The sequence below is a fragment of the Schistocerca nitens genome, chromosome 1 (genome assembly GCF_023898315.1).
Source record: "Schistocerca nitens isolate TAMUIC-IGC-003100 chromosome 1, iqSchNite1.1, whole genome shotgun sequence".
NCBI lineage: Eukaryota > Metazoa > Arthropoda > Insecta > Orthoptera > Acrididae > Schistocerca > Schistocerca nitens.
Genome location: NC_064614.1, coordinates 593,558,692 through 593,579,059, shown reverse-complemented (window position 1 = coordinate 593,579,059; position 20,368 = coordinate 593,558,692). Strand labels below are relative to the sequence as shown.

General features: G+C 37.0%; 1 protein-coding gene across 5 annotated transcripts in view; it reads left to right on the top strand.

Annotated features, from left to right (window-relative positions):
* Positions 1-20,368, top strand: part of LOC126256060 (exonuclease mut-7 homolog) — a 227,486-nt gene that overhangs the window by 144,601 nt on the left and 62,517 nt on the right. For all 5 annotated transcript variants that reach the window (XM_049955452.1, XM_049955454.1, XM_049955455.1 and 2 more), the window contains exons 12-13: positions 11,460-11,591; positions 11,726-11,883. In XM_049955452.1, the coding sequence (XP_049811409.1) occupies positions 11,460-11,591; positions 11,726-11,883 (290 nt within the window). The remainder of the gene's footprint in view (positions 1-11,459; positions 11,592-11,725; positions 11,884-20,368) is intronic.

Genomic DNA, 20,368 nt, shown 5'->3' with positions numbered 1-20,368 from the left:
AGACGAAAATTTAATAGTCATGGGTGACTGGAATTCGTCAGTAGCAAAAGGGGGAGAAGGAAATGTAGCAGGTGAATATGGATTGGGGGTAAGAAACTGAAGAGGAAGCCGCCTGGTAGAATTTTGCACAGAGCATAACTTAATCATAGCTAACACTTGGTTCAAGAATCATAAAAGAAGGTTGTATACATGGAAGAATCCTGGAGATACTAGAAGGTATCAGAAAGATTATATAAAGGTAAGACAGAGATTTAGGAACCAAGTTTTAAATTGTAAGACATTTCCAGGGGCAAATGTGGACTCTGACCACTATCTATTGGTTATGAACTGTAGATTAAAACTGAAGAAACTGCAAAAAGGTGGGAATTTAAGGAGATGGGACCTGGATAAACTGACAGAACCAGAGGTTGTACAGAGTTTGAGGGAGAGCATAAGGGAACAATTGACAAGAATGGGGGAAAGAAATACAGTAGAAGAAGAATGGGTAGCTTTGAGGGATGAAGTAGTGAAGGCAGCTGAGGATCAAGCAGGTAAAAAGACGAGGGCTAGTAGAAATCCTTGGGTAACAGAAGAAATATTGAATTTAATTGATGAAAGGAGAAAATATAAAAATGCAGTAAATGAAGCAGGCAAAAAGGAATACAAACGTCTCAAAAATGAGATCGACAGGAAGTGCAAAATGGCTAAGCAGGGATGGCTAGAGGACAAATGTAAGGATGTAGAGGCTTATCTCACTAGGGGTAAGATAGATAAAGCCTACAGGAAAATTAAAGAGACCTTTGGAGAAAAGAGAACCACTTGTGTGAATATCAAGAGCTCAGATGGAAACCCAGTTCTAAGCAAAGAAGGAAAAGCAGAAAGGTGGAAGGAGTATATAGAGGGTCTATACAAGGTCGATGTACTTGAGGATAATATTATGGAAATGGAAGAGGATGTAGATGAAGATTAAATGGGAGATATGATACTGCGTGAAGAGTTTGACAGAGCACTGAAAGATATGAGTCGAAACAAAGCTCCGGGAGTAGACAACATTCCATTAGAACTTCTGATAGCCTTGGGAGAGCCAGTCCTGACAAAACTCTACCATCTGGTGAGCAAGATGTATGAGACAGGTGAAATACCCTCAGACTTCAAGAAGAATATAATAATTCCAATCCCAAAGAAAGCAGGCGTTGACAGATGTCAAAATTACCGAACTATCAGTTTAATAAGTCACGGCTGCAAAATACTAACGCGAATTCTTTACAGACAAATGGAAAAACTGGTAGAAGTGGACCTCGGGGAAGATCAGTTTGGATTCCGTAGAAATATCGGAACACGTGAGGCAATACTGACCCTATGACTTATCTTAGAAGCTAAATTAAGGAAAGGCAAACCTACATTTCTAGCATTTGTAGACTTAGAGAAAGCTTTTGACAATGTTGACTGGAATACTCTCTTTCAAATTCTGAAGGTGACGGGTAAAATACAGGGAGTGAAAACCTATTTACAATTTACAGAAACCAGATGGCAGTTATAAGAGTCGAGGGACATCAAAGGGAAGCAGTGGTTGGGAAGGGAGTGAGACAGGGTTGTAGCCTGTCCCCGATGTTATTCAATCTGTATTATTGAGCAAGCAGTGAAGGAAACAAAAGAAAAATTCGAAGTAGGTATTAAAATCCATGGAGAAGAAATAAAAACTTTGAGGTTTGCCGATGACATTGTAATTCTGTCAGAGACAGCAAAGGACTTGGAAGAGCAGTTGAACGGAATGGATAGTGTCTTGAAAGGAGGATATAAGATGAATACCAACAAAAGCAGAACAAGGATAATGGAATGTAGTCGAATTAAGTCGGGTGATGCTGAGGGAATTAGATTAGGAAATTAGACACTTAAAGTAGTAAAGGAGTTTTGCTATTTGGAGAGCAGAATAACTGATGATGATCGTAGTAGAAAGGATATAAAATGTAGACTGGCAATGGCAAGGAAAGCATTTTTGAAGAAGAGAAATTTGTTAACATTGAGCATAGGTTTAAGTGTCAGGAAGTCGTTTCTGAAAGTATTTGTATGGAGTGTAGCCATGTATGGAAGTGAAACATGGGTGATAAATAGTTTCGACAAGAAGAGAATAGAAGCTTTTGTAATGTGGTGCTACAGAAGAATGCTGAATATTAGATGGGTAGATCACATAACTAATGAGGAAGTATTCAATAGGATTGGGGAGAAGAGAAGTTTGTGGCACAACTTGACTAGAAGAAGGGATCGGTTGGTAGGACATGTTCTGAGGCATCAAGGAATCACCAGTTTAGTATTGGAGGGCAGCGTGGAGGGTAAAAATCATAGAGGGAGACTGAGAGATCAAGACACTAAGCAGATTCAGAAGGGTGTAAATTGCAGTAGGTACTGGGAGATGAAGAAGCTTGCACAGGATAGAGTAGCATGGAGAGCTGCATCCAACCAGTCTCAGGACTGAAGACCACAACAACAACAACAACAACAACAACAACAGCAGCAGCACTATGTGTGTGACCAGGTTTTTTTATGTTAGGAGGATTTTACATTACTAATGGTACTGTAGTTCCAGTTCTTGACTGCAACTTGTCTTATGAATTAGCTAGAAACGCTGTTTATTATGACTCCATGATCTGGTACTTTTTTTTCTGTGATCTGAACCTAAGTGGTCATCATATTTTACTGATGACATTTGACCATCATGATCAGATAAATCATTGACTACTACCTTTACAACTAAATCACAGGATATAATTGAGCCAAACAAATTGAAAGGCTGTTGCACTATGTCCTTCAATTCTCGCAAGAAGTTTCGCTTTAGCAAATAATCAAAAGCTGTATATCAACCATTCAATGTGTCTTCGATCGGTATTATCCGACAGAAAATCAATATTAAAGTATCCGTAGATAATGAGTCTCCAGTTAATTCTGCATAACCTTTTTAAAAAAGTATCTCTCTGCCTTATGAAACTAAATAAATTTCTTGTTAATGGCCTGTAAACTATCAGTAATACAGCGTCTGTGTTTCCTGGTCCATTATTGTAGCTCAGGATTCAAAAACCTGTTTATCACTATAGTAATTTTCCTGTAAGTGCATAGAAAATACTAAATGAGTAGTTTTCAATAAACATGGCTTTGTCCAAGCTGCAGTATTTTTTTAAATTATTTATTTATTTTTTGTTGATTGCAGCTCTCTGTTATGAACAAACTTACATAAAAAAATACATACAGAATAAATTGGATACAGTTGGGGTGGGATGGATAATGCTTTGTGATGTGGAACACAGAATTTTTGGGAGAATTATGAGTTACACTCTGTCCATCTAAGTGGTGAAAGATGAATGTAATATTTAATGAAGTTATTGTTAACAGTTATGTTTCAGACAGTGTATTGTGGAAGGAATGGTCTATGTGTAGGTAATATGAGGTACTTGGGTGCAACAAATCTTCAAATTGGGATGATGAGTTTAAGATATCCACCTTGGGCACTTGTTCTTAGATGTTGCTGCTTGGAGGTTGTTGTGGCTGTGGAAGAATAGCACTCACAATAACAATACTCATGTCATAGAAACAAAACAAAAGAAGGTTTGAAAGACTCATTCTGTCATTAATTCTGAGACATTTTGATTTGTCAAAATATATTCATGTTGTGCAGTCTAATGACACAACACATCTGTAATTCAAGTGATTGTAATACAGTTGTATTATACACGTCTGAAGGAAGTTATCTGTTGATGTACAAAGAAGCTTTAATAGATATATATTGAAAGAAGAAATTGTTTTAGTCCATACATAGATCTGAGGAGGATTCCAGCTTTCTTTCAGTCTCTGGCACTGAAGGCAGTGCAAAGAAAAAGAAGTCAACTAAGAAGAACAAAAGCAAAGTTATTCGGATCTGATTAACAGGCCCGAATTGTTATTTATTCATGACATGCGTGACCACAGAAACGATAATATGTACAAGCCGTTGATCAACTAAAAGATGCTGCATACTTTTGGGAATTATTTGTCAAAGTAGCATCTTTCCAGGAGTATTCAGATGCAAAGCATGTTGTGTGTGATGTGACAAAGTGTAGGACGATTTATTAGTTATGCCAGTGCATGATCACCCCCCATTCCTGAGCAGTTTTTGAAGTACTTAATTAACACATTCCACAAACTATTTCATCTACGACTTATCGTACTGTGAAAAGAGTGACATAGTCTTCACAACAGTGTGAGGAGTATTCTAAGCAATATGCCTTATATCATCCAAAAGTGTATAATTAAGGTTCTGTTGCAGAGTGAAAATTTGTTTTGGAGATATCACTCAAGCTTGCACTTAGCTTACAAATACTAGTTACATGCTAATCATCATCTATAGAGTTCTGAACCATCTCCTCCAATGACTACCGCAGAGTAGTAAGACATTCTTAGTCTTCTTAACAATTTTCCTTCTAGCTTTAGCTTGCACCTCCAGAATATTGAGGCGATTGGAGACTAAAGCTATCGGATTTTGCCAAAAACTGTTCTCAGCATGTGACAAAAACCTGTGCCACTGTATAACTTCACTCTTCTGGAAGCATATAGTAAAATTTTGTTGCAGACACACCATTTACTTCATGTTATTGCAAATTTATATTTTTTCTCAAGTGCTCAGCAAGCCAAAGTGCTGAAATATCTCTACTGTACATAGGATTTAATGATTAGTTAATGTCACACTTTTGACTTTCTTGATGAGAAAACATGAAATTTACAGTAACTCAGTGCCCAAAAATGACTTCTGAGGCCAGCTTCTGACCCCAAAAAATGTGTATTGAGTACCAAGTCCATAACCATCATTTGCAATGGCTTAAAATATTTTGACTAACACAAAGTATCATCAAAATTAATACTCAAAACTTATGAAACTACAGATTTGTGAAACTTACATTGCCGTGCATGAAGTGTAATTATTAAACACACGTCAGCCCCAATTGGCATGAGTTTTTACGCATCGTGTCAACTAGGTACACAGGAAGTGCACCACACATTCTTTTGGAAGTTTTGCTTGCTTCCTTAAAGTGTTTCTTGATATTAGTAATTTTAGTTTACATAAACACAAGTTCCAAGAATCATATTACAGATAACCTAAAATTATAGTTTCATGAAATTGGTGGTGTTTGCAGATACTTCAGTAGGACAGGTTTACGAATCCTCACTGTAATATGAAGTATAAAGTACGTCAACTATGTACAGTTATGTTCTTTGATCTTTGGATTGAGTAGCATCAAGCTGTTCTTGAGTATGACTTTGTACTTGCGTATAGTACCTGTTGAAATGTGTGCCAGTGTGTACCAGGAGTCAGTTTTAAGCAAGGAAGGAACACGATAGTGACAACATATGCTTCTCTCTCTCTTACCCCCCCCCCTCTTTTTCCCTTATCAAAATCCCATCATAATCTTTATCAGTTGTGAGAAAAAGTGCAAATGAACTAGTTTATAACACGACAGAGGGTACTATTGCGGAAAAATTCAGATCAATGTAATAAACAAATTTTATGTTGTGCTGTAGAGACAAGGTCCAGTGACAGTTTGAATATTGTGGTTTAACATAAACATTGTCTTTTCACTGCTTTGTTAAAAAATTGATTCAGATATTTATCCAGTATCTGAATATCTTTCACTTAGTCTTTTTGTTTGTATCCTTTTCATATACCATTTGTTCCACTAAGAACCCTAACTTTTCATGTGATGTGGCTTCAGGATTATTAGGGAAGATCAGTGTTTCCATCTCATAATGACTAGTAAGATTCTTAGCATCTAACAAACTCACATTTTCAGTCAGATGTTCCCACCTTACCTATGATTGGAAGGATGCCACATCTTTGAAATGCGGAACTCCATCTCCTCCTCTATGAAAACATGTGGAACAGTTTATGTGTGATGTTGTAATGAACATATGTTGGAAGGGTGTGAAAATAATGGAGGAGGAGGAGAAGAAAATTAGTTGTGATGCAATCAGATTGGGTGGAGGAGGGGGGGGGGGGGGAGAGACATAGAATGAATTTTATTCATGGAATCATGGAATAGTGGGACTGCATATCTTTTGGAAACATTTCATTTCTGAACAGCATCATCTGAAATAAAGAGCAATTTCCTGCTTTCTTAAGACGATGATGAAATGAACTAAACGACTTCATTTCCTAATGATTTCCTGATGACTTCCACTTTTGGGTAGAAATACAAAAACCATGTATGCTAATGCAAGAAAGACTGTGTGTGTGTGTGTGTGTGTGTGTGTTTTGGAATACACTTACGGAAAAATTAATCAACTTTCCAAACAGTGACATTTACTTGTTGGTAAGTACCGACACTATAAAAAAGAAGTATCTGCTAGTTACCAGCATTGTTTTCTATTGCTTACACATACAGCTATATGAAAAGATGCATGTAAGTGAGAAGGGCCATACTTTTCCAGACAAAGAGAGAAACCAGGAAAGTGAAATTTGGATGTACAGATAAACTTCAAGCTATCAAATGTTATAACAGGAAAAGTAAGCTCACTGGACAGAATTATTCAGACCCCTCCCTCCCTCCACCCACCTAAAAAATAAATAAATAAAAAAAAATGCTGCTAAGTTTGGAGCACTGTAGATTGTCTGCAGTCAGTAGCAGTTATTCATGTGATCCTCCACCGGTGACGTCAATTATGGCAGTGAAGTGGCATGTATGTGCCAGATGGTTATATGAAATCAGCATAATAAACTGGACCAATGTGGAGGAGACATGACACAATGACAAAAAGGAGATATCATGTTTGGACATACTTATGAGCAGACTGTGAATGAAGTTTCCTGATTTGTTAGTGTATCAATGCACAATGTCCATCATATCTACAATGAATGGTGTTTCATTTGCAGCCACATATCTTGGCGTAAAAAGAGACATCATAAAAGGATCCAACCTGACAGTGAGCGGAGAGATGAGTGTCACTTCTTGTCTATGACATTCAGCTTTAAGCCCAACAGACATTGCTGATGTTTGTGATTGCAGGTCCATCACAACCACTTTTTGTCCAAACATTGCAAAGGGAACTGCACACAACGAACATTTGGAGTTGAGTACCTCAGAAAAGACCAGTATTCACAGTGGCACATTAAGCTTCGCATCTTCAGGGAACCAAGTAACACAGAAACAGGACAGTAGCTGACAGGTGAAGGATGTAGTATGATCAGACAAGTCATGGTTTTGCCTATTTGTGAATGTTGCAAGTGGGTGCATCCAATGTTGCATTTAAATTGCAATGGGTGGAGGGTGTAGTTCAAGATGTGTGGAGGGTGTGGTTCTATAATGTTTGGGGTGCTTTCATTCCACGACTTTGGCTCATTCCTTCTGATTACTGTGAACATGTACCAAGATGTTGAATAATTGGATCTTCTGCCAAATTCAGGGAGCTCCTGAAGAAACAGTGAGTCCTGTCATTAAAATATCATGTCCAAACAAGCAGCAGAAGACCCGATACTTTAACATGTCAACATATCGCCAGGAAAGCCTGAAGAACTGCTTGAACCAAGATGTTTCTTTCAATATTCTTGGTGACCAAGTGATGCTCTTTATTATACATCATCGTGACGATAATACTGTGGATATGCTAATCTTCGAAGATGAGAGCAGGCATATTCACAGAGTCCCACACATACATTACTGGTTGACTCGGGCATCTCACTGCTAGATCACCCAGTCTTAATCCCATAATAGCTTTACATGCAAGAGGTTGTGGGTTCAAATCTTGTTAGGTATAGTAAGTTTTCCTATAAAGATAAATCTTCATTGAAATGACTTGGATCATTACTTTTATTCAGTTAATTGGTTTAAATGTAATTTTTTATATCTTTTCGTTTGTCACATTATTTTAATCACTGTATGAACTTTTTCCATTTGTTCCATTTTTTCTTTATATATTTCTTTTTTCAATCAGAATTTTTGTGAATATGAATATAATTACATTTATCTATTACAATATTCAATTATTTGAAAATTCCAATCTGTTACTTAAAAACCAAAAGACCAATCTATTTATATTGACTGTGCAGTGGTGTGAAAAATATAGTTTTTGTTACCAGATGTGCAATTTTTTTGCATGGTAATCATCATACAAACATTTAAAACATAACATAAATTCCTATTGCACTGTGGACAAAATAATGCAAATGAACTTTTAAATTAAAGAAAGGTTTATAAGAATAATGAAAATAGATGTAATGTATGCAATAATGTATATGAAAAAACAGGGTGATAAAAGAAAAGAAATGAAATAGAAATTAATGTATACAATTAATTAAAAACTCATGAACAAAGATTTTGAGTGAAAAAAGAATGACGGAGAGAAAAAGGAGAGCAAACGAAGAAGTTGTTATTATGATTCAAATGATGTGACAAAGGAATGGAAACAAAAAATCACATTTAAATCAATTAACTGAATAAAAATGATCAAAAGTCATTTTTAGGAGGATTTAAAAATAAAAAAGGTGAGGTTTGGACCCACAACCTCCTGCATCACATCATACAACTAGATTATTTGATGCAACTTTTTTAATGCTATAGTGTGTCACACAACATCCTGAAATTGTTTGCATGAATTGCTTACAAGTGAGTGCCCACCAGAATGAATTGCTTCAGTGTGTGATACCTGGGGTCTTAATTTACATAACAGTGTAGATGATTTCAAAAAAGTCAGTCCCACCACTGGGGATCTCTCCTTGGAAGAGTTTCACTCCCAAGTTTAATAATGAGAGAGTTGTTGCTGTGCTTATCTTTACATCATGTTTACCGTTATTCCTTCAGGTGAGAAATAATGTTGCATTTATAGTTTCTTTGCATAAACAATGCATACATGCAAGTAGATAATCTACTAATGAAACTGTCAGATGAGGCTGTATCTATGAATTATTATGTTGCTGTGCCCTGTAACTGAGTATTAGCACACCAAAAGGGTGTTAAGAAATTTTTATGTGCAGTGGAATCTAACAGATGTTTTACCAAAATATTTTGCCCAAGGCCTTCATAAGTTACCATCAAGATGGGTCCACACATTGTGTCTTTTCACATGACCAATCCCTAAACATGGGAACAAAAGTGTGCACATAAATTAATAGAAAGAATGCAGGTATGCATGTGTATTTTCATGTCAGCACAATGCATCATTGTTCAAGCAGTCTGCTTTGCATCAGTTTCTTTGCTTGTCAATTTGTGCTGTGTTTATTGTGATGAAAGGCAACAGAAAAAATGCACAAGGTGAATCTGGGCAAAACAGTAACTAAATAACAAGAGGTACGAGAAATACAAGGTGATGGCAATGTTTTGTCTGCAAATTTCCGGAAGTGGTTGCAGTGAGATGTAAGATTTTTCTCCTTGGGAAACTGTAGTGATTAAGGTTGGCAATAACATTTTATTAGCTCACAACTGGTGACTTGTATACACATTTTGTATTTCTAAACACAGAATTTCAGTGATTATTCCTGAAACTGAGAAACACTGAAGGGAGATTCTTTGTCGGCCAGTGATGGTTAATTGTATTTTGTTTTGTGAAAAATTATATACACAACTTCAATTAAAAGATATTGTATATAGGCTAACATTCTCATAGTCAACAAATTTAGTAATTCCAATAGACCACACAGAATCCACTAAAATGGATGCTTGTTCAGTGTTCTTTTCAATTCCTAGTAGTTTGTTGAGGAGCACCATCTGCTCTCTCTCTTCTTCTGTTCCGACATGAGGCTCCACAATTGTAGTGCTATTAAGGCACCATAATGTGTATATTTGCCTACTGTTTTCATATTCTCTTTTCATAACTTTGAAGGCCTCGTCTCACTTTTCTTACTTTGAGAAAATCTTATAATTTGCAATGACATGATCAGAAACTTTTTACCTAATACTTGACACTCAGGGGATAGCATCTCAAATTTCTGTTCAAACAATCTTCAGAAGCAGCATTCTATGTGTCTTCTGTTTGTCTGTAATCATCTAAAAAATTTGTAGGTGCTTTCTTTGAAGTCAACAGTGTTGCACATAATTGCCATAAAACATAACCTCAACATACTACACAAGGAAACACACATGAGCCCCAGCTGCCTGTCATCTTTCAAACAGCGCAAGAGATTCCCTCTGAAGCTGGGAAGCAAAGCACTTTCAGGCACAGCCTGCGTGTCAAGGAAATAACACATGCACAAATGCATGAGTAGTTGTGTTGTTGGAAATGTAAGCGTAAACACGTGCACGAGGTTGAAGAGAAGAAAGGCATCATGTGAACACACCTTTAATTGATACTGTATGTCACCAAATTTGTGACACAATGTGACATCACCGCTGGTGCCTTGATTTGGATACAGCAGTCCCACACAAGTAGTTTGCAGTATTGTAGATAGATCATCTCAGTCATTTCGTATGGAAATACTTTGGCCAGGAAGCCTTGGTGAAAACCATATATAGAACAACTAAATGCGTCAAAATTCAGAAATGAATATGGCAAGCCTGCATGAAGAAGAAACCAGAATTAAAATAGTTGGGATAATACGAATAACCTTAGATATGTGGGTGTTACCATACTGATGGCAGAAAGTGAAGAAGAGCTAAAAGAATAAAACCTCTTACTGAAAGTGAAACAAGAAAGTGCAAAGGCTAGTCTAATCCTGAAAGTGAAGAAAACAAAAATTATGGGAACTAAACCTACCATTCCATGGTATATAGGAGGTGAACCAATGGAGGTAGTTTATACATTCAGTTATCTCAACTCTGTGATTGCTGCTGGTGGTGCCACAAAATCAAAAGGCGCTTCTTACTTGACAGGAAGACAATGTCCAACTGTGACAATGCTTTAAGAAGTGGAGACATAACTTCAACTACAAAGATCCTTATAGTAAGGGTTATGGTTTTTCCAGCTGTGATGTATGAATGTGAAACTTCGATCATAAGGAAAGCTGAATGGCATGGGCTAGGCACTTTTGAATTGTGGTGTTCAAGGAAACTCTTTAGAGTTCCATGGACTACAAAGAAAATGTATAAGGCAGTATTACAGCAAATAAAACCGGATTGCTCTGTGAAGGTCTGATACTGAAACAAAAACTGACCTACTTTGGGCACGTATTAAGAATACATGATTGCTGGAAAAGATGTAAATGTTGGAGAAGAAGGCACGAGGTGAAGAGGGTGGCAAAGGATGAGGTGGCAAAGAAGTAATGGGTTCCAACCTCGAAAGTCTGCTGGGAAAAGTTCAGGACAGAAGAAATTGGCATGATGTACTTCAAGAAACCTAAAACTTAGATATTTGAGTTTCTTAGAAAAATTCTTCATTAAATAAACATAATTTTGTTAGTTTTTAATCTCTTGTAAACAATTTAAAGTTCAGAATGGAGTAACAACAAAAGAGCACTGTAGGACAATCAGTGTATTTCCTATGTGATATAATTGACCTTTAACTTTGGTAACAAGAATTTGGTGTATTTCTAGGAAGTGAAAACACAAGTGGGGAGAGTTTGTCCCGGTTAGTGGAATTGTGCAAAGGACATCCTTTAGACAAATCTGATCAGTTTTCCAACTGGGAGCAGAGGCCGCTGCGTAGAGGACAACTAGTATATGCAGGTACAGATTTCTCTAGGTTTTTCCTGCTTTTCTTTGGATATAACACTATTCATTTAATTTTATGTTTTCTGTAACAAATATTATTTTTTTAGGCTAGTTGTCTATATATATTTTTTCTCATGTTGCATGGTCAGCATTGGATGCTTACTGCCTGTTGGAAGTTTTTGATGTGATGGAACAGTGTTGTGCAGAACAAGGTATTCCATTCTTGGAAATATGTAATAGCATAATACAAATGTTGAAGTCACCTAAGAAGGTTCCAAAATCTACTAAGAAGACTCAAAAGGAAATTGTAAGTTTGTATTGTGCATTATCAGATGTAGTTGTTGACAGTTTTAATTTGTGTAGATTGTTTGAAAAATTACCCTGATGTACTTGAAATACTGAAATGTATAAAACATTATGATAATGTTATAATAAGCTCTTAATCCTGATAAGTTTCATGTCCTCCAACTACTTTCACTCTTGTATTAATAATAATAATAATAATAATAATAATAATATAAATGTGCTGTTGTTAAGAGTTTTAGAGTGATAATGCTACTTATTCATTCTCATATCAGTTAACAAATTCCCTGCTTGTTTTCTGTGCTCTATCTGATTGATGTGATTTTACAGTGTGACACAGAATTATGGGAATGCTTGAAATAAGTAGTGGTAGCCATGGGCAGGTGGCAGCGCTGTGGGTTCATGACAGTTAGCGAGTAAACAGTTTGCCACTTCAGTAATCATGAATCAGTGAAACGAACAACAGCTTATGTTAACCATAAAAATGTTTTGTGAAAACAATGGTAGTTTGGTAGCGGCGCAGAGGGAGTTTCGACGTTTTTTTTATAATTTAGGACGTCATGGTGCCGTACTGTCGAAACACGCGATAAAGTGTTGGATTAATAACTTTGAAGAGACTGGATCTGCCCTCAAGAGGAAACCAACAGGATGACCAAGAAGTGTGTATTCTCTAGCGAACATTGATGTTGTACACGAGTGTGTCTTACGGAGCCCATGGCGTTCAGTTCGTAAGCAAGCAGCAGGGGTTGGAATGTCCTGGAAGAGTGTTCGCAGAATTCTTCATCTTGATTTAAAATTTCATCCTTACAAACTGCAGATGGTGCAACAATTGAAGGACAATGATTACGGTTACGATTAGGATTCTATCAACAAATGGTAACAAAAATAAACAATGACGATGAATTTCTAAACAAGTGGATGTCAGCTGAGGCACATTTGCATCTAGCAGGTTATGTGAATAAACAGAATTACCATTACTGGGCAAACACAAATCCTAGTGACATTCATGAGCGCCCTTTACTTACTAGTAAAGTGACAGTACGATGTGGTGTTTCATCACATGGGATTATCGGGAAACAATAACTGTCAGTGCTGATCGTCACGTGGAGATGTTACGAACTGTCATTCCACCTGCAATGAACAACTTTCCAAACATTCAAGAAGCTTGGTTTCAGCAGAACGGAGTGACATCACACACTGCACAGCAGTCAGTGGCATATGTGCGAGAATTGTTTGGCAACCGTGTGATCTTGTGATTCGGTAACATTCCCTGGCCCCTTAGATCCCCAGATTTATCCATTTGTGATGTTTTATTGTAAGCTATGTCAAGAGCAGAGTCTACACAACTCAACCAAGAACCCTGGATGAGTTAAAACAGAGAACTCAGGATGCAATTCACAGTATCCCAGCTGAGATGTTGCAACAGTCAATGAGGAATCTCAACAGCAGATTTCACGAATGTATTCGTAGGAGGACGCCATCTAAAGGACGTAATTTTTAAACAATGATAAATGCCATCAATTTTTTGTAAATGGAAAAGTTGTAAGGTTTCAATTAATGTAATTGCAATTCCTTTCCTTCATCACTTCTAGTTTTATTGGTTTGTGAAAATGTTCCTGTTTTACTGTGTCATCCTGTATAAGCAAATTTTTGTAAACAGAAGTGATTATGCATATATGGTTTTTCATATTACTGTTACCATATTTACTACAACTCATACTTAACATGGTTACACAGGCTATTTTCAGTTTCTGTCTGCCTTACTCCTCCTACCAATTCCTTAGATCCATTTCATGTTCTGCCTGTTCTGGTTTTTGAATCGGAGCTGATTGCCTGTTTCCACTTCCATACAATATAACACATATTCCTGCTTATATCATACACAGCTTTTTTGTATGATGGCTACCAACATTTCCATATTTGTTTTCTGTATTCTTCATTTTATACATTTTTTGTAGCATGGATTTCTTGCATACAGCCCATTCTGAAAGGATATTTATGTATTTGGGACTACTAACAGCTCTTGGAAAATTTTTAGAGCCCATCTTGAATTGTAGAACAGTTTGTTCCTCTACCTTACATCCATATGAACATTATGTGCCCAAAATCTGGATATTCTTTATTGGAAATGATGGTCTTTCCATTTTGTATGCTCTTTTTATAGCTGACTTGAGAAGTAATACTAACTTCACTATCGGGATCTAAAATTATTTCTGGTGTTTATCGTGTTAATCTCCACAATATGCATAAAACGGACATTATTCAGACTCGTGAGAACTTCTACTCCTCTCAATAACTTTTTGCATGAGATTGCTCCAAAGTGATAGTATAGTCTTTAATCTCCTTTGAGGACATGGAATTGGCTGTACAGTTTGCTCCTTTTCCCCTTTCTTAAACAATTATAAAAAAGTTGACTGTTCTCCAAATATTTCAATTGTTTCTGGAAAGTGACTTTCTATTCCCATTTCTTGTGTTATATGGGTCATTTCATGTCAAGGGCACCATGGCTCCCCATTCGACCATCTCCAAATCTAAAGAAATTTGCTGTAGAGGTTCTATATGGTCTTTAATGGTTACATTCCAAATTTCAATTCAGAATCTTGAGAGACTGAATTTTTAGGGACTTTTAAAGGGAGGCTACTAAACTTCGCATCACATATGAAGGTGCAAATGTGCCAAGTTTGCTAGGGTTTTTTTAAAAGTTCTAGCAAACATTTGGTCATTCGCTTTAATATACACAAACAACATTTTATGCTGATCACACCATGGCCAAAATCAGTTATTTAGCCATACCTAAATATAGATAAAAGCCTCTAAAGTGGCAAAAAAATTTGTTGCGCTATTCTGAGAGCCAAGGTTTGACTGATCACTGCTATAAGTGATTTTCAAACAATAATTTAACACATGCCATAACAACAACTATAGTACAAAACACAGCAAATATGCATAACAAAAATAATAGTGTGTCAGTTCCATTTTTGGTTAAATACTTCTACAATTTTCTCAATGACAGATTGTGGATAACTGTATTGTGTTCCTGGTGATGACATTGATGGTGCATCTAAAGACAAGAAGATATGTTGCTCCAGAATCCAGCAGGTGTCTTTAGCAATCAGCCACTGGAAGGAACAAGCAGAACCGTGTGAGTTCATAAAGCTGATGAAGATGCCTTGTTGTTCATGTGAAACGTCATACACGTTTCCAACCCACCAAAAATTGCCCTACATACAAGCAACGTACTGTCCTGGTTATAAACTTATAATTGAATGCGCTGGAATTTTTTCACCTACTTTGAAGGTATTAATTGTGAATGCTGATTACAATTAATTGGTTCTCTCTCGTTCCAGATATGTATGTCCCATGGAAAACCTTTTTTCTTGCTCAGGGTGAATATTTTCAGTTTCTTCTTTTGGTACACAAAAAACTTTATACCTGGAGCACTATCACCACAGGGCTGCAAGTGCTTTTGCTGTTCCCCCCAATCCCATCACAAGGCAATTTACCGTGGCTTGTTCCAAAAAAATTCCATTCAGCAGTGATGCCAAAATACTTTTTGTGCAGACATAAATTGATGAAATTTTTGAAATTCTTATATTGGATAGCTGAATCATCACTGAAGGAATAAATGTTCTCATTGTTTTCAATCTTTGTCTTTAAATATGCTGTTAACTTTATTTGAAAGGCATGGACATCAATGGTATTATGACAGAACAGTCACTGACCACATAAACGCTAATACTCTGACATTCTTTGCCACCAAAATAGACATCAGATGGATGAGATGTGGCCTGACTATTCTCCCAATGGAATCCTTGCACAGCATCTTGAGCAACAAAGGAAAAATTCTCAGCAAAATCCATTGTTATAATTTATTCATTTTCTGCAAGATTTCTTTTTAGCTGCTTAAGATATAAACTTCAGTGTTCTGACACAGTGATGGCTTCTTAAACCAGTAATTTTCGAAGTTGATGCCTCCATGAAATCTTGAACAGTCCTCTGACATGTCTCTGTCAGCATGGACCCATTGCTTGTATTCCATTGTTTCTTCAGGGCCATAGCCCTTAAAAGCGTCTTCAAGAAAAGCCTCTAGTTGCATTTTTCCTGGACAATCACAATATTTTGATTCCAAACTGCTTACAGTTTTTTCATCAAATCCTTGTAGTCATAGTGGATGGATCTTGCTGAAGCCAAACACTTACTGAATGTGGTCCAGAAGCACCAACTGTACTACACCATTTCGGCCTGAGCTCACAAAATTTTGAGAAGCTCAGTTGATTTCCAAATCACTTAAATAAGCAATGAACATTTCTTTACTGTTACAAAGGAGTAAGCGTTTCTGCTTGTGAATCTTTGCCCATTTATTCTTACTGCAACACAATCCTTTTTGCCTGGGCGTAAACGAGTAAACTCATCATCTTAAAAAAAAAAAAGAGGAGGAGGACATTTTGTTTTACTCCATCATTGAGCTTTTTCTCCTTTTCGGTTGCAGCTGTTGCCAAAATCCCATCTGCCGTCTTTAGTTTCCTAGCCTTCTTCACCATCTTTGTTGAAACAGAAAATTCTATAGCCATTTTTTTCTGTAGTCCTGCTGTTTGGGACCAGGGTCAACATTTGAACATTACTGCAATTGCTTGAAGTCTGAAGCTTAATCTTAAGTTCTTCAATTAAGATGTTCATACCTTTACATTTTTGGTACTCTTCGGTTTGTATCTGAGCAATAACTAATTGGCTCACACCAGCAGCTGTGGCAATTGCCTTAGTAATACTGCCTTGGGCTTTCAGAACTTTCCATTTTATGTATCCCATTGAAACCCTTTTGTGATCTGTTGAAACTTCAACGATGATTCTCCAAGTGATGATAATGAAGTGAAGTGTTAGCAGTAAAGCAAGCATCAACAACATCCATGTCTTCAGTGGATGGTGATTCTTGCTTATTGTGGTGGGATGATTGTTTTTGGGCCACTTCATGTCTACATTTGGTAAAAAATTTCTGACCAGGTTTAAAAACGTCATTAGTCAGTAATTTAAACCTATCAGACATTGCAATCATTACTGGTGTTCAAGCCTTCTTGGTTACTTGTTTTTCTTTACCAAATGGGTTGCAGCAAGTTTTCTGCAGGAACTGAAATTTTGTTGTCAACAAGGTATTCTGATATGAACAGATCTGGGCATCTTCAGTAAAATCAAACCCAGACCTACACCGAAGAAGCTCCATGTCAATTGGTGACATTTCAACTGATTGTAATTCCCTTTTGCCATAATAGAATGGTGATGACTTGAGACAATATTCAGTGTTGTTTGTATATTAAATATACAAATTAGGCTAGTAAAACATATTGTTTTAGTGCTTATCTTCAACTGCAACAATGATTATTGACGATTTAAAGAGTCACCACTCAACACTAAGATTGTACAGTGTCAACAACATAGATCACATCGCATAGGAGACTTACACTGTGAAAATTGCCAGTAATGAAAGCAACAATATAAAGTGGTGATTCAGCAATGTATCACTGCTGTGAGGATAAAGAGTCACCACTCAACACTAAGATTGTACAGTGTCAACAACATAGATCACACCGCATAGGAGACTTACACTATGAAAATTGCCAGTAATGAAAGCAACAATATAAAGTGGTGATTCAGCAATGTATCACTGCTGTGAGGATAAAGCCTTAAAAAACTATTGCTGCTTTATAATGCCGATGGAAACTGAGTGGCAATGCTTTGTAGGGTTAAAAAGTTCTAGAGCAACATAGCATCCCATAACGATTTTCTGGATTTTATAATCCTAAGGGGATTTTCAGAAGTTTTATTATATTTATATTCTGTACTGTAAAATAATGTAAGAACACTTCTTATTAGCAAAGTTACTTTCCCTAAACCGCAGGAAAATCTTATGCTATTAAAACACACTAAAATTACATATTTTTTGATTTACAACTTCAAATTGTATTAATTTCTGTGTTTATCAGTAATCCATTTTCCCTACTTTTGATAGGTATTCTTACTCATCAATATACAAGATCCAGAAATTAAACAACATAGCTTTGAAAGCTTAAAAGATGTTCTATCCTGCTGTGGCAAGAAAAAAAGGATTGAGGAAGACACAGTTGAGAAATTGCCCCCACAAATACCCTAAAATCTGCACGTAGAAAATTTTGGCCTAATTTGCAGATGCATATCTTTTCATCTGGGCATCCAGTGCTCATAAAATTTGATTGATATATAGTCATCATAGGTAGGAATAACTACCAAAGTTTTAGTGTGATTGGCTCATATGAAAAGTAGCAGTGGTCGGTCAAACCAGTGCTCTCAAAATAGCACGTTGAATTTTTAGCCACTTTAGAGGCTTGTATCTATATTTAGCTATTTTTACCATGGTGTGATTCAGCATAAAAAGTTATCTATGTATATGAAAGCAAATGACCAAATGTTTGCTAGAACTTTTAAAGAAGCCTAGCAAACTTGGCACATTTGTACCTTCGTACTTGATGCGCAGGTGAGTAGCCTCTCTAAAATCCCCTAAGAATTTAACCACTGAAGGTACTGGAATGAAATTTGGTATATAACCATCAAAGACCATATAGAACCTTCACACCAAATTTCATTAGATTTAAAAATGGTCAAGTGGGGAAATTTGTTAATATTGGTCCCTTTGACGTGGAATGACCCATATCTATCTTGTTAATTGATAAGAAACGTTTGTACAGTTATTCTAGTTAGTTGAGAAAATCCAGCAGTTTTTACGTATTTTACCATTTTTCACTGATTAGTCTTTCCCTAACACAGTCAAGAAGTCTGGTGGTAAAAATCTCAGTTGAATGAGCTTAATTGATTTTCTGATTTAAGGACTTTCTATATTGTGGGTGATTTTCTACAAATTGCCAGCTCTCATCTGAGATGTCTCTCTGTGTGGAGCTGATCCTGAAGAGTTTCAGCCTCACCTTTCTTTCACACCATTCAGGTTACTACTTAGATTTAAGTTGTTGCAGCACTGGGTGAATTAACTTCACTGCAACATAAAACCCATAATTCATATGACTCCATTTAATAGCACATTCAACAACAGAATAAAACATACATAAAACAAAGAGGAAATGTAAGTCAGCAACTGCACAAAAGATAACCATTGAAAATAGTAATAGCTTGTGCATAGCATTACTCTGCTACACTACACATAACACTGCTCTTCACCCCCTTAGTGTCAATAATATTTTCTGTTGAATCAGAAAATGGGTCCTACACAGACTGCCGATACTACATTAGAGGTAGACTCTGTCACCCGTTGCTGCTGATCTGTGATGGATGGTGGAGCGGCTGGAGTGTTTGTTCAGTCTGTGGTGTGTGTAGATGGTGTACCAGTGTAGGGCATGCAGAAAGCTGGTTTGAGCCTGTTGGCAGTGATAGTAGTTGGTGCACCCATCATTTAGGCTTTGAATGTCTTGGGTGCATGTGTTTAATGAAACCATTCGCTGCCAGTTCGCAAGCTGTAATTCCAATCTGCTTCAGACACAGTAGGATGATGAGTGCTTTGAACAGATACGACTCAGATTGTCTTCCCTGGTCTGTTGTAATTAGTAGAGATGCACCAAAATGGGTGATCCATCCCCAGAAGAACACAGTCATGATTGTTTTGACGGTAATATTGGCGATTGGCAACCCCTCGGGCCAGAATGTAAAACAGTTAATGGCTGTAATACAGTAGTTGTATCCTTCCAATTTGGGAGAGGCCCTACGAGCTCAGCATGGACATGTTGAAGTCGGTGATTTGGAGGAAGAAACGTGCAAAGTGGTGACCTAGCATGCTGGCTAACATTATTCCATTGACAGGCTGCACATTGTCGCACATATTGTTTGCAGTCTTTCTCCATGTGCCGTCAGACAAAAGCTGTGTTTCACCGTGTTGATAGTGGCTTGTACTCCAAGTTGCATCATGTTATGTAAAGAGGCAGTTGCCCATTGGCAAAAGTCAGTAGTCACAAACGGTCACAGTTTAGTTGTGGCAATGTCACAATACAGCAGCACAGTTGACAGTGAGAGCATAGTACAGCGAAGATGTAGGCCTGATGGTCGCACCAACAAATCTTGTAGCTCTCTATCTGGTTGTTGGGCTGCGGCGAGAGCTTCAATATCAACTGTGTCAGTGATTGCTTTGATCAAAGACAGAGCATCGTCTGGCACATTCAGTTCTCCTTCAACATGAACAATATTGATATTGAACTGTCAGGTATAGTCGAGATGTCGCAGCTGATGTGGTGGCTCTTTCTCAGGATGTTAGCTGAAATCAATGTTAGTGGCTTGTACCTATGATGAGAGTGATCTGTTCCTGCAACAGTTGACAAAATTTCTTAAGAGTAGCATAGGCAACATACAGTATGTGATCATAGAGGGACCAATTCTGTTGAGATGGTGATTACGTTTTACTGGAAAAGGCTAAGGGCTGCCAGTGCTTGTCTATTTACTGTTGTAGTGCAGCACTGACTGCA